The sequence below is a fragment of the Lampris incognitus genome, chromosome 9, assembly GCF_029633865.1.
Source record: "Lampris incognitus isolate fLamInc1 chromosome 9, fLamInc1.hap2, whole genome shotgun sequence".
NCBI classification, from domain to species: Eukaryota; Metazoa; Chordata; class Actinopteri; order Lampriformes; family Lampridae; genus Lampris; species Lampris incognitus.
Genome location: NC_079219.1, coordinates 19,195,091 through 19,210,012, shown reverse-complemented (window position 1 = coordinate 19,210,012; position 14,922 = coordinate 19,195,091). Strand labels below are relative to the sequence as shown.

The 14,922-nt window shown below is 43.2% G+C and overlaps 1 protein-coding gene across 1 annotated transcript; it reads right to left on the bottom strand.

Moving 5' to 3' along the window:
• Positions 1–3,978: 3,978 nt before the first annotated feature.
• ica1 (islet cell autoantigen 1) lies at positions 3,979–14,671 on the bottom strand. Its single transcript, XM_056286709.1, has 13 exons — positions 14,538–14,671; positions 14,245–14,416; positions 13,220–13,292; positions 12,582–12,696; positions 12,003–12,201; positions 9,072–9,197; positions 8,665–8,763; positions 8,447–8,550; positions 7,795–7,841; positions 6,435–6,461; positions 5,999–6,256; positions 4,362–4,451; positions 3,979–4,100 (listed from the first exon to the last, which is right to left on the bottom strand). The coding sequence occupies exons 1-13, from the start codon at positions 14,552–14,554 to the stop codon at positions 3,979–3,981; spliced, it is 1,449 nt and encodes a 482-aa protein (XP_056142684.1). The 5' UTR covers positions 14,555–14,671.
• Positions 14,672–14,922: the final 251 nt, after the last annotated feature.

Here is a 14,922-nt window from a genome sequence, read left to right as displayed (position 1 = left end):
TTCTTACATTCCTATTGCTACAAATAACTCTTTGTTTATTGATTCTGTTTTGAATCTGATGTGTCTCCTCTTTATCTTTCCATCCAAATATTCATGCCATTTGTGGTTTGCTTTTCCCAATAGCATGCCTTTGACATCTGACTTAGTTTTCCACGTCTAATGCGCCTTTGCCTAGCCAAACTATCCACAGCGGCTTTCCCCCTTCAACTTAACATGAGTAGCAACCCGCATGAACCATAACTTAAACACCCAGCTGGAAGACCATTGTATACATCTGAATTACTTCAAGTCATATATCCGGACAACTGATAGAACGAAATGATCCTAAGACTGCTTGCACTGCATATATGAATCTGAACATATCAACACTTGATTCTGTTTCATGTCTTCCATCTACTGTATTGCCACCAAAAAAAGCCATCATCTCTGCCATGTATGGATAGCATGCTAGGCCTGCATGTACAAAATGTCCACTTTCTTCTCTGAAACGTGCAAACCTAATCTTGTTGGTTTTTGACTCAGGATCCTTGGAAACATCAGTGAATATTTGCAAGAAGACTTTATTCTGCTTCTATATGACGATTAAAAAGCATATACCAGTTCCCCTTTCTCCCGCTCTTTCCCTTTTAGCACCACAAAATACAAATCAACTTTTGGAGATGTGCGCAACCATGTATCATAGAACTTATCCTCATCACATATACTTTCATCTCTTCTGCAAGAGCATTGCCCACCCGCCCAAAATTCAAACTCGAAGACCTTTCACTCTCTCAGCAGGCATGTAAAACCCCATTAGTGGGGTGAGGGTCCTTTTGTCTTTACAAACTGACCCAGTAACTTGACAATCAGCTGCTTCCTTCTGATATGCAATGGAATTTCCCCCCCATCTCAACCTGTATAACAGACAAGGGAGCCGTTTTAAAAAAGTCCCACTACATATTCTCAGTGCTTCTGATTCAACTGTGTCCAGCACCCTAAGGATAATTTCACAGTAGCTGTTGAAGCATAATCCAATAAAGATGTTATTATTGCAAAATACATTGTTTTCAAGGATGACCAATCTGTTCCCTTCTCTGTGTCCGTAAGGCATTTCACCACATTTACTTTTTTTCTTTTTCTTTTTTAAAATTATTTGGTTTATATGCCCCTACCAAGTTAACCGTGAACCCCGGTTCTCTCTGAATGTTTAGCATACATTCTTAGTTTCATACTATCTTCAACTCCTTTCCCGGTTAAGAACAGAGTTTTTGTTTTCTCCTAAAACCCAAATCCCAAACTCACTAATCCACCTCATCGTTTGTTTCTTGTACTCTCCTTATAGCATGACCTATATTTCTTCCTTCTCTTCCAGAGCTCCCCCGTTGGCAAATAGCAACCACTCGATAAGTGCCTGTACCCTGGGGGGGAGGGGGTGTGACATGACTGACCCCATGTCCTCCATTTTTCTACTATGAACTGATTTGATAAGTCTGATCCTATCTTGACTTGAATAAACCTACCAAAGAGAAATTCTTCACCCCAATTAAAAACCCTCCCATGAATGACTTGTGTAACTCAATCCACAGTCACTTCCTTCCACCATGATATCATTATCTGTTTCTACACTGAAGAACAATGCTGTTACTGATTCCTCATTTGCTTGCGTCTTCCTCACCCATGCTTTTCTAGGTAATAGGTTAGTCTCCGTCTAATCATACGTTTCATGACCTTGTGCACATTTGATGCAGAGCTACCGGCCTGTAGCTGGCAGGCTTAGCTGGGTCTTTCCCCGGGATCACCGATGCTTCTCTCTAGGTATTAGGTAGTTTCCTATTCCTCCAGGACTGTTATAAAAACCCACCATCTTAGCCAATGCTCCCTCTCCTAAATGTCTCAGTGTTTCATAACAGTTCTGATATTTTACCATAATTGTTTATCTGGATTTATTTGTGGCTCTTACCATCTTTTCGTCTGTGAATGGAGCATTCAATATGGTCCTCTGTATCTTTCCCTCTATCTTGCATATGCGGCTGCTGCCTCATCATTCTCTCACTTCTACTGAGCTCTGTACCTGAGCACATGCCTTAACCATAGTTTGGGCCCTCCCTTTATTAAACATCGCCATCTCATCCTCAGATTTCATTGCCAGATGGTCCCATTCCCTCCTGTTGCCATTCAACCTTTTTAGAATGCTCCATACGTGTCCTAATGGTGTTATCCTCCCAATACCGTCCAAAACACACAAGTCTTTGCTTGCTATAGTGCCTCTCACCAGTGCCCTGGTATTTCTTAAACTGAATTAAATGCTGAAAATTATCAGTCATTTTCAACAACCTTGAAGCTTTGTTGCTATTCCTCACTGCTTTCTTTTGTATTGCAATTCTTCTGTCCACCATGACATTTTCCTCCTCTTCTCTCCTCCGCTCCCGGGAGTTGGGTTTTCTGTCACCATAATAACTGAGGAATTCAACTAAATATTTACTCTGCCTGTGACTTGCGTAATATCAAGATGAGCCATGTTCTCCTCGCTCACCCCCTGAAACTTTTCCCAGTCTGGCTTTTTGAGATCCCATTTAGCCAATCCCTCTTCCTGACCTCATGTCTGCCCTCACATCCAGTGATGAGCATGCTGCTGGATAATGACCACCATCTACTCTCATGTCCCCACACACTTCCCATCACGTCACCACACACTTCCCATCATATCGCCACACACTTCCTAATCACTACATCAAGACGGACAACTGGACACTAATATAACATAGAATACAGTCTCGCTTCCTAAATTCATGTTTGCTCATCCCTCTGCCATCATCCAACCTGTCCATTTAGCATCAAAGTGTGCTGTGGGCATTAAAATCTGAACCTCACACAACTCTGAATCTATTGTCACTCTCCACTCTCTGCAGTCTGTTCAGATCCAGTCTGGGCCCTGATAGTGGTTAGTTATTAACATCTCACTATCTCTTAGCCACACTTCCACTGCCGCATATTCCTGGTTTTCTCTCTTTCCTAATAATATCCTGTTTGGGATAACTTGTCTGATCAACATACCACCCCCCCCTCCCCACCTGAATCATTGTATAGTCCTGAATGAGAAAACGTAAACATGGTTTTAACCGGGTTTTCTTAACATAAACAACATCTGGCTTAATTCCCATGTCATCAGTGAAAACATTGAACCCTTGTCCGTTTGCTAATAGACTTTGAGCACTCCACTGTGACAGAACAACCGTAATCAAAATAGTATCAACCGATACATGGTAGCCTCCGGCTCAACCCAACAGTAAGGTTTCCTACATTTCATACCTCTAATCCATTCACAGAGCAGTTGGGCTCAACCACCTTTTAAAGATGGGCATTTTTTTATAGACTTTTTAAATCTCACTCACTTCATATATTCGCACCATCTCTTCCACGTCTTGCTGATGTCACCACCATCTTCCTCTGATTCCAACCTTTGTGTAGCTCAAGTTGTACTTTAAGATCATTGTCCTTAATGTAATTGGAGCGGCAGGTGGGTGTGATTTGCTACAACAGGATAATTCAGGTGGTGTCCGGTGGCTTGTCAAACATATGCTATGTTGAATTTTCAGTGTTTTTCTTGCGTCATCTGAATTTTCAGACACCAACTATATTGCTCTATAGGGTAAACACATTGAAAAGTGTAGTACTGTAACCATCAAATATTTTTCCTTTCCATTCAGTTTCTCAGAAAGCAGTTTTGCCTGTTTGCAATTATCAATAATGGGAGCTGGGGGTGGGTGTTGGTGGGACATGGGGGGGGGGGGGATTACTTACTACAGATCTCTGAAGCAGCTTGTGTATGGTTTACCGTTTCAAACTCAGGTTGCTAAAAAAAAAAAAAACGTTAAACCCCAGCAAAATACCCAGCCCATATTTGCCCTATATTTCTTCTCTCAAACTGCAAAGGATGAGAGGAATCTGATCCACTGGTGCCCATTTTCAATGACGTCGCCCCAGGAGCCGAGGCAGGACTCATGCATTGTGAAGTTCATGCTCTCCGTCACTTTTTCCAACTGCGTCTGGGTTGGATAGGGGGTCCAGGTCAGCAAACAGGTCGAACCACGCGGAGAGGTCTTTAGACGTCCCTGTCATCTCTGTAAAAATCATTTTAACACGTTAGATCATGTTACCAGGTGAAAAGCCCTTATATGGCCTCTCAATCTACGGTGACATTCAGCTGTCTGTTAAAAAGGAGTCTGGCAGTTCATTCATGGAAGCACTTTTACCCATACGAGTGCTTTCTTAAGTACCCATAAACATAGGCTTCAGCTGGAAACATGTTTTTTTTTCTCCATGACTTACAGTCTTCTCTTTCAATTCTCTTCATGTGTTTTACTCATTTAGAGCAATCCTACCTTTCCCTGTAGGCCTGGAGGCGTTCTGATTGGCTCCAGATGATTTCTCCGTTGCTGTGGAGACGGGCTGTGGAATGCTGCTGGACCAATCTGGGATGGAGATGCAGATTTGGATTAATCAACGGGGGACACTAAACAGGTCACAATGTGATCCAACACATAAATCATCATCACTTTCACACAGCGAGGATGTGAACAGGCCCTGTGTAATAGCCAAAAACACAGAAATGATCAAAATATCATGTAGCATTGGAAGAAAAACAAAAACCCCAACATCACATTAGTGAATCAAATCCAATTGCGATCGGTGGCTCTCGAAACCTTATTGCTGTCATTTTCTCAACATGCAAATGGCAAACGGGTATCGTGTTATTCATATCAGTGAGAGGGCGTAGAGCGTTGCATCTCTATTTTAGCATACATGGCCCGATGTGATGAAGCAGAAGTACCGTTAGTGAACCTTCCCATCTTCTGAACTTTTTTTAATTTATCCTCTACCTCTATTGAGGACCGATGTATTCAAAGAAAAAAAAAGTTATGAAGGGAAAATTTTCGAGACATGCGCCACCCACCTCACAGATGCAAATTTGTCAGAATTATATCCCCTCTTCCTACTTTATCACACTTACAAATGCAATTATCTTGCCTTTAAAAAAACCTTTAAACCTCTCCTCTTAGCCCTAATTCCTGTTTTAATTCAATTGCTTCCTTTTGGCCTGATCATTCTCACTTTAAAGGAATATTTTCAGGACAAACTGCGCGTGACTCTTGACGCCTGACCTCATCCTATACTTCATAATGTGGGGGGTCCAGCAGGTGACGCTTCTTCTATTGTCACACTACAAGTCACTGTGCATAGGAAACCCAGCCAACTGCCCACAATTTAAACGTAGATTGACTTATTTGTCACATTTTTAGTTTTGAGTGATGGCAGGCCAGCTGTATTAAAAAAAAAGTACTTATAAAGATCAAATGAGTAATTCACCAGAAGATCAATGCCAACGGCTTACACCCAGCCAGTAAATCATACAAACAGGGTTTCATTTGCTCATAGCAGTACAGTGGTGTGCTGTTCAGAGCCTGAAAACAGACGGACAACAAAACCAGATGAAGTGCTGGCAGTCACTGCTCAGAGCAGAACGAAATGGAAACAAATCTGCAATTAGGTAGGGGTAAGCAAATCTAATTGCCATGTTATAATAGCTCCTCTCTATTACTTAGACAGCTGTGGGTTGGACAAATCATTTCAAGTCCGCTTTTCTTCCAGTGCGGAAATAGTTGGCTACAATGGAAAAAAAAATGGCTCAATTTAGTTTTTTTTTTTTGTGCATTTGTTACCACACCCATTCATGAATAGCCGATTGATGCAGAGCTCTAATTATTTAATTTCCAGACATACTTATCTGACCACAGTGCTGAATTGAATTAGGCTAATGACAGATTGGTTCAATGTGCTGTTTGAAACCTTTCTTTTCATGAAGAGAATGGCTGAGTCACAGTGGGAAAATTGGATTTAAATTAATTTTTGACATATTGATTCTTCTACACAAATACATAAATAAAATGTGTGCGCGCACAAGCACACTCACACACACAGACACACACACGCACGCACGGAGTCTAGTTTGATATCTGACCTAAAGATTGCAGGTTCTGGTCCCATAGGTGAGATGGAAGAAAGAAGGAAGTGTTTTCCTCCTGCTGAGCCTCAACGGGCCCTCCTCTAACCGACGATGCACTTGTGCCCTCCTCTGCCTCCCCGAACACCTCCGTCCACTCCCGTGAGAACTCGTTCTCCTCTAGGGACGTACAGCCCAGGATCTCATTCAGGAGGACCATGCCCTCCTTCTCCCCTCCCTCTCGCTCCACGTCGGTTGAGAGGAGATCTTCAGGCCCTGGAAATAATCAATCCCATCAGATTGTAAGCAAACTGGATAAAGAGGGCAGAGAAGCCTCAGGTGTTGGATTTTAAGATAGCAGTGATAGAGATGGAGTGTAAGAGACCTTCACAAATCATGGCCTTGATGTCAGTCAAACTCATGTCAAGGAGGGTGGACATCTGTCCTTCCTCACCTGTCATTTGGTTCCTTTTGTCCCCGTCTTCAGATGTGCGTCCAGAAACGTTTGTGGTTTGCAATGCAAAAGGAATAGTATAGCAGAATAAAACATAAATAGATATGTTTTGCCTGTGAGGTCCTTCTGCTTTGGCTTGTAGCAGAAACAAGTAGGACAAGGGGCTTTGGGCTGTGCGATATGACGATATATATTGTGTGACGATAGAAAACGTCTATCGTTTCATATTGTAACGACCATGAATGAGTAGGTCGGACCCTTTAGTCGACTGGTTAACGTTGTCGCCCGTGGTTTGGGAGACCCGGGTTCGCGTCCCAGATATGGCAGTTCCCGGGCTGCTCCCTAATTCACTTGCTTTCTAGCCCCCTCTTTCGGGAAGCGCGTCCTTCAGCATATCAGCGTCCTCACGCCTCTGGGCGCACGCGCTTCCGATGACCTCACGGTCACACCCTCCCACTTTTGATGTAGCGAATTCACGGGGGGGGGGGGGGCAGTCCGGGAACCATAGCCGGGACGCGAACCCGTATCTCCCGCACCGCGGGCGACAACGTTAACCAGTCGACTAAAGGGTCCGACCCGTTAGCCAAGAGCTAGCTAGCCTACTTATCAGTGCACGTTACAATATTAAGCTCTATCGTTTATTTCGCTGTGTCGCAAATCACACTCTTTACGGCAACGTTTTTCGTCATTTGGGCGACCCTTTCCGCTCTTTGCGCGGCACGGACACAGGCAGGAAATGTGCATGAAGGCAATACAAACAAACGTGGAGGACAGTGAACGTAACGCAGAACGGGCTAATTCCGAACCAGAAGGACTCCGACCAGCCAGGACCAAACGAGGAGATTGCACCTAAAAGAGGGGCTACTTCTATCGTATGGATGTGGTTTGGGTATGAAAAGTCTGACACGGACCAGAAAACCGTACTTTGCAAAATATGCCGCACGCCAGTTCCCGACTGCAGACTCAAACACCACTATAGCCTCTTTTACCACCTGCGCGAGAATCATGTCAGACAGGACGGAGAGGGCCCGCTACGCACGAGAGCCGCAAAACCACAGCCGCAGCTGCGCAAAGGCTCTTAAATAAAAGGAGAAAAATGATCAAATATGAGTAAGTACACCTTTTTATTTGTTGAGTATATAATTCAAAATGTAATAAGAAATGGCCATTTCCATGTGGTCATTTTATAGAAACTATTTTATTCATTGAATTTACAGAAGCTGTGCTATATCGTGATATGTATCGTTATCGTGATATGAGATTTGGGTCATATCGCACAGCCCTACAGAAAAACCGAAATATTTGCGTATCGTAAAAGTGCAGCGTATACTTAAACAAATACATCGACGTTGTCTTTTACCTTCCCTGGGCTCCTCGGTGGTACCCTCATTTTCCAGTGAAATCAGCCTAGAAATGCGGAACGTGACAATTAGATGAACATCAATCTGCTGCACGTGCTGTATATGAGATGCATGGTAGTGCCTCACATGTTTCAGCTTACTCCAGACCCTTTCGTTCAATGTTTGTACAGGTGACGTTATTTTTATTTATACACAGATGTTATTTCTATATGATCAGATCATGGGCCTACTGTATAGGATACAACCATATTTTCCTTCTTTTCGATTCCAAAAATTTCCCTGCATATCTATCATACGTCGAGCCTTTCATGTGCCAGCTTCTAATTACATGTCCTCTTATCAGTACAACCAATTAGGAGTGCATGGTATAAGAACAGACCCAAAGCTTCACACACACCTCTGTTTTCATTTTGTTGTTATCTAGCTACCACTTAGACCTTTTATGCATGATTTTACAAGTGTTATGTTTAAGGTGATGTCTGTAAGCAACCCACCATGACAACTTCATTGAATATGCATACTTACTTAGCTCAATAAACTGATTCTAATTAGTATTTTCTTCTGTTTTCAGTGTCCACTTGTCAGCAGAAACGTTCAACCTACCTGCATGTGTAAACACCAAAGTAAGAAAAGTTTATTTTTTAAACTCACTGTCTATCTGAGGTCTCAGCTTTCTCTCCATCTGTCTTTGGCTTGGCCTTGGTTTTTTTCTTGCCCTTCCTCTTAGCCGGTTTGTCCATGGGATCTTGAAGGCCCTGCAGAAACCAACAAGCCACGCAAAACAATGTGCTCCTTGACATGTGTAACTACGTCTGACAATGGCAGACACACTACAGTTCCCAGCTGTGAAGAACATAATGCACTCTGACCTTTAGTGTGGAGAACTCATAGTACTGACAGCCCTTGAAGCTTTCATGAATGGCAGCCATAGTGTGAGATGTCTTTTCCCAGAAGTGCAAAAGTGTTGTCTGGGACATCATCAGAAAAAAAAAAGGACAAGGTCAAACATTCATTTTGCCTTTTGTGATCATATTTGTGGGCAGTTTGAAAAATCAGTTGGTTTAACTTCTTGTGACTGTCAAACAACAGGTCCTCAGGTACCTTGACAGCCCTGTGGAAAAGTCACAAACGAGTTGAACGTTTGTGCAGTATTTTGTATTGCTTTGCTCCTGTTTGTGCTCTCCCTCGGTTGACCGCCATGTGGTTGAGCCATGGAAACACACCCTATTTAAAATAAATGGACTGTGCACACCAACGACTGGGGTGTGTGGTGTACCTGGTATGTGGCTAAAACGTGAGATAGGAGGTTGCAGCGACTGGCTCCCAGCAAGTCGACTTTTTGGCACACATCACTCTTCAGTTTGTCAAAGCTTGTTTTGGTAGTGCGCACCTGGGCTTGAACCTGAGATAGAGTGGAGATAGGAAAATATGCTCAACTGAAAATAAGGTCAAATAACCTTCCATTGTATCAGCTACGGGTGTTAAGGGTGAACAAGGGCACTGGAGTTCAGTTTGGTGCATGTTTGAGCATGTTTTATGATTACATGTAAGCGATGTGGAGCATGCCTAGTGGTTGTTCGTTACACTGTAGTTTGTAGCCAACGAACTAGCCTTTAATGGTGTGTCATTTCCTCTAATGGCATTCTTTTTTCATTTAGTAAGGTGTGCAGAGACCATTACTTTCAGGATTACAACAACTCACCAAAAGGACCAGCTTAGCCAGGCCAAAGATGAATTACAGTAATGCACTTTACTGCTCTTTAATTTCAGATAACAGAGGCACAAGATGTGCACACAGGAAGACCAGTCAATCGTTTAGATATCCTTATCTGACTCGCTTCACCATCCAATGTAATAAAAACCTCGAGGACTGATTCCAAACGCCAACAGATCTGAATTAGATTTTACGGCACATATTTTCCAGTTGGGCTTTTAAAAGCATCTTTTGACAAGGAGCAAGGACAGTGCCGTGCTCCTTTTGCTAGTGCTCCTGAATGGTTTGAAGTGTGGAGCTACAGAAAACACCATGTTTTTTAATGCTTAAGTAGAAGTATGGTTGTCACAGCGTGTGTGGGAGGGCATGGGTTGAATGGATAAACTGTAGCCTAATGGATGCAGTGAATGAAATGGAGCAGGCTACAGTATTTGTTGATATTATCGTTTGTCATGTCGATGCGTGCAACACAAATGAACATCGGGGCTAAAAGATAGCGTTTTACGTTCAGTTCTAACTCATCAGCTGTCTTCAGCGGCCAGAGACAGACGGACCACACAACAACGCTCATAGTATGGACTGTATCTTCACGCAGCTCTACGAACGACAGACCATAGGAATTCATCGCATAAGAAACGCCTTACACTCCTACTCGAGGTGACATTTCGAGAACACGTATGTGTTATTTTAATTTGACTGCATGTCCCCGAGCTAATTTAGTTGAATATTACAGTTTTGTGAGAATCACATGGTGCTCACACATGTTGTCCTGGCTCAGCTCAATGGTTTAGGCGTGGCTCAGAGTATTAATTTCTCACCATCCCACAAATGTGCTGGGAGTTGCTGTGGATAAAACTGTGTCAGCCAAGCAGTGAAGACAGACATATGCACTGACCTTCATGCCACTGATGGCACCTTAAATGTTCTGTAACAACAAACCTAAAGCAATGTACCTGTCAACTTAACAGCGGTGTAAACAGGGAGATGGGTGATGAAAAACCTGTACGGAACCTGTGTAAACTGTGTATTGCCTGTGTGGGCCTAATCATTCCAACAATTATTTTTAATTAAATAATTTTAAACATTTATTATATTTGATTGGTCACTTTTGGGTGGCACAGCGACACAGCCATTGGCGCGATCGCCTCACAGCAAGAAGGTCCTGGGTTCGAGCCCTGGGGTAGGCCAACCTTGGGGGTCGTCCCGGGTCATCCTCTGTGTGGAGTTTGCATGTTCTCCTCATGTCTGCGTGGGTTTCCTCCGGGTGCACCAGTTTCCTCCCACAGTCCAAAGACATGTAGGTCAGGTGAATCGGCCATACTAAATTGTCCCTAGGTGTGTGTGTGTGTGTGTGTGTGTGTGTGTGTGTGTGTGTGTGTGTGTGCGTGTGTGCGTGCGTGTGTGCGTGCGTGCGTGCGTGCGTGCGTGCGTGCGTGCGTGCGTGCCTGGCGGCCTGTCCAGAGTGTCTCCCCGTCTGCCGCCCAATGACTACTGGGTGAGAGCAGGATAAGCGGTTTGGATAATCAATGGATGGATGGATGGTCACATTTTTTGTTGGTTAAAATGTTTAAAGCCAGTAGGGCTAACCTAAATATTGTCTAGTTTTGCAAAAATAAAAATGTTGTATCTGTTTCTGTGTTGCCTATATGCACATACGTGTCCTTCACACAAGCCTTGCAGAATTTCAAATTGAACCGTCTTTTGTGGGGAAATCTGCTCGAGTTGACTACCTCCAACCTATTGCCACTTGCAACTGTCCTATTTAGTGATTGGGCAGAAATTTACATCATGTCTAAGTAGATGGAGCAGACATTCAGCAGCCTATTTGTTTAACTGTTAACGGTCAACGGTTATACCATTGTTATGGACGGGACTGCAGTAGGAGCCAAGGCACTCCACAGCACCTCGAACTAAGTAGAATTTTGCCTCTCTTATTTGTAGAGCTAGTTGGGCAAAACCATGAGATTTTCACAGCTGTGAGGCGCTGGCAAAGGCAAAGCAAAAAAAATAAAAGAAAAAAGAAAAACAAAAAAGTGAAAATGTTGGACTTGACAAGTATGCATAAGCACTACCTGCTGTTGCACTGATCTACATTCACTCTCGGGTAGCTTGTGCATTTGTTTTGCAGAGAGGAGTGAGAGACGAAGTGTTCTTTTGGAAAAACAGGTGTTTGTAAGATATACAACGATGAGGTAATGTATCTCTTGTGGCTTTGTATTTGTCTATATTCAGTGAATCATTTCCTCAGATATTATGGGGACTCTTTGACCGGAGACAAATATTTGGAATCATTATATAGCAATATCTATTCTTTTTGCTGATGGTCTCGTTTGCTAATGTCAGTCATATCGAGACATCCAAATTAAAGAGACTGATAAATGATAGGTGAAAAACTCCTCGTAGCAGCTTTAAACATGCCAGAGGGAACAGTAATGATACACCAACAAGGGCACATGTTCTACTATATGTGATGACTCAATGCCACAGACACACCTTGCGGAACTTCTCCATCTGCTTGTATGTGTCAGGATCCAGCTCCTGAGACACATCCTTCATCCAGAGCAGCGCTCCACGGTATTCAGTCCTGGACTGCTCCATGCGATTCACCGTCAGCCAGGTGTCCGAGATGGCTCGATAGCGAAACGTCTCCACCTCCTGATATAGACGGCACAGAGGGTTACGCAGAGCCAGCCTGTTGAGCAGAAACCCCAAACAAAACAGGACAACACATATTTAGATTACAATGCACCAGACATTGATGGATCAGCAAGACAGCAAAAAAAACAGAAACAGTTCAGTTCAACTGAATGTACCTTTATTGTCATCAGGAACATGTACAGAAACAACAAATACAGAATTGCAGGCTGTCAAGATCGTGCAAATTTTGGTCATGTAAGTCAAAAACTATCATGCAAAGAGGCATTATTGGCCACTATTGCTACTTCTGTTAAAAGTGATATAGCTAAAAATTTTCATTCATAAATTTGAGACAAAAAAAGTAAGAGTAAGTAAATGGGGAGCATTATTAGGATGAAGATGTGTGTGTGTGTGTGTGTGTGGGGCCTGGAGTACCTCTGCTGTGAAGAGAAGCAGAGGGCTTTTCCGGTGGCTTGCATGATCTTGCCGGCCTTGGTCCTGTCCTGGGAGCGCAGAAAACGCCCCAGTTCATTCTCCTCTTGGGAAAGGACTGTGTAGGACAAGATGGCGAGATTAGTCTGAAGTCATTCAGCTTACTTGAAGGTGCTACATGTAATGTTTTGGTTTCCTTGAAACATAACATGATTAGTAAAATAACAGTAGGGGTTGCTGCACGGCACTGATTTAAATGACCCCCCCCCCTTATTTTTTTTTGCCTCAACCCCAAAGACTTGGCTTGCATTCGCAGTCCTCGTCAGACTATGCAGCCATTGTATGCATTCCTACGCATCTTCTTATCTCAACCACGAGTGGCCCTGTACACATGAACGGACAGAACATTCTGACTATCAAACTCAGGATCCTTATCCGGGCATGAGCATACCCTGTTTCTGGTGTATTCATAGCATGAGGCATTATGAACGTCATCACTCTTAAAGGGAATACCTGCATATGGTAAATGTTGAAAAGTAAGTCTGCATTTAAATACCATTAAATTTCTACACATCACGTGTTGCTGAAAGTGTGCAGAGATTCAGCTGTGCTGAATCCCTAAACTATAAAAATGAATGTACCGCAGATTCTCCTCTGGTACTGCTCAATCACCTTCAGCAGTTCCATGCATGTTCTCTGGATGGAGTGGAAGACCTGCAGACCCACAGGAGAACACGTTGTTAAGGTAGATGAACTCAGGGCTTTGTCAAATGTATTTCTGGGCCAGACTGAATAATCACATATTACTAAGCTATGATCTCTGAACTGACTGGCTTTTGTACACCTTTGTATGTGTTTACACACTTCTTTTCGCTGAGCATGGCCTTTGTGATCAGCTCTCGGTAAGAAATAGACCGTGAAATACACACTTGTGAATATGTACGATAATCTAAGCACTGGATTTGAAAAAAAGGAGTAGTTAAACTGAAAACCATGTTTAAAATTCTCACTCTTGGACATTTTCTAGCTGGGACAGTATCTAGTGAATGAAATTATAGGGAAATTTAACTCATCCTCATTTTGTTGAAATTCCTGTGGCACCCCCTCAAGGACACCTGACTCTACTCTGAGAACCACAGATCAAAACTATGTCTGATAAAAGGGTAGGTTATTCTCAGTAAATGAGAATGGACATACACACTGCATCGTAGACCAGTAGGATAGGATGACATCTGTCGTGTCTCAAGACTGACATGTCTGCACACTTCAGGGCAAGTGAGCAACCCATGAGTTTGTTTTGTTATTATAACAGAGGAGAAGAGGGTGGGGCTTGATCATAGACCAACAGAGATATGTACTGGTAAGGGTCTCAACCACTGTACCAAACCTCCTCTCTACACATGTCCGTCATATGTAAACAGTAAAATCTATGCAGTGGTTGTTTTTTAGGCTGACATACATAGTACATAACTTTAGGTAGGTTATTTAAGCACTGAACCTTTAAAGGGGAAAACTGAAACACCTTTCAGGAAATGAAAATTATTTTCTGGTTATTTTGGTGGTTGCTTGCCTGATGATGATCCCTGACTGAACATGACGATGTAGTTCGGGCCCGATCCTCAACACTTCACTGTGAGAGAGCAAACTGTTTTCAGGTCCTTCTCACCTCAAGCTTGGCATCCAGATCCGCATCCGACGCCACCACGTGCTCGTCCTCCTTTTTCCCCGTGACCTTGATGAGTGTCTGCTTGGTTTTCCAGTACTTCTGCTGGAACTTTTTCACCACAGACGAGTCTTGGCTTTGAATAAAACGGTCTAGACTGTCCCGGGAGTTGCCACTGCAATGGCAGAGAAATGAGCCTGTGCTGTGACCGAAGCTTGCACCTTGAAATAAGCTGAGAGTTACTCCTAGGCATTATCCATCTGCGTAAATACCAACACATGTAAACTTATACTTACAAATTTGCTCCCTCCATTTTTATTCAAGATCACCTGTGAGCAAAGAAGAGCAAGCAAACAATGCAGAGTACTCTCTCTCTCTCTCTCCCCGGGTGTAGAAATGAGCCGAAGAAGTGCAGTAGTGTAGTAACCTATAGGGAGTTACTAAGCAGCGATATGTAATGTGGCTTAGATAGACATTTGTCGGTCGATCAGTACACTCCTCAGACGGGGTCAGACATGAACCATGAAGAGAGCTGGCTGCTGAGAAGATTCGCTTGGGTGCGATCTGTTATCCGAGAGCGCCACCTGCTGTCCATTCTCATGGAAACAATTGAAAAGCATCTATTGGTAAAGCGTCACGACTCCCCTGTTTAGGTAACCTACTGTATAATTGGACGCACAC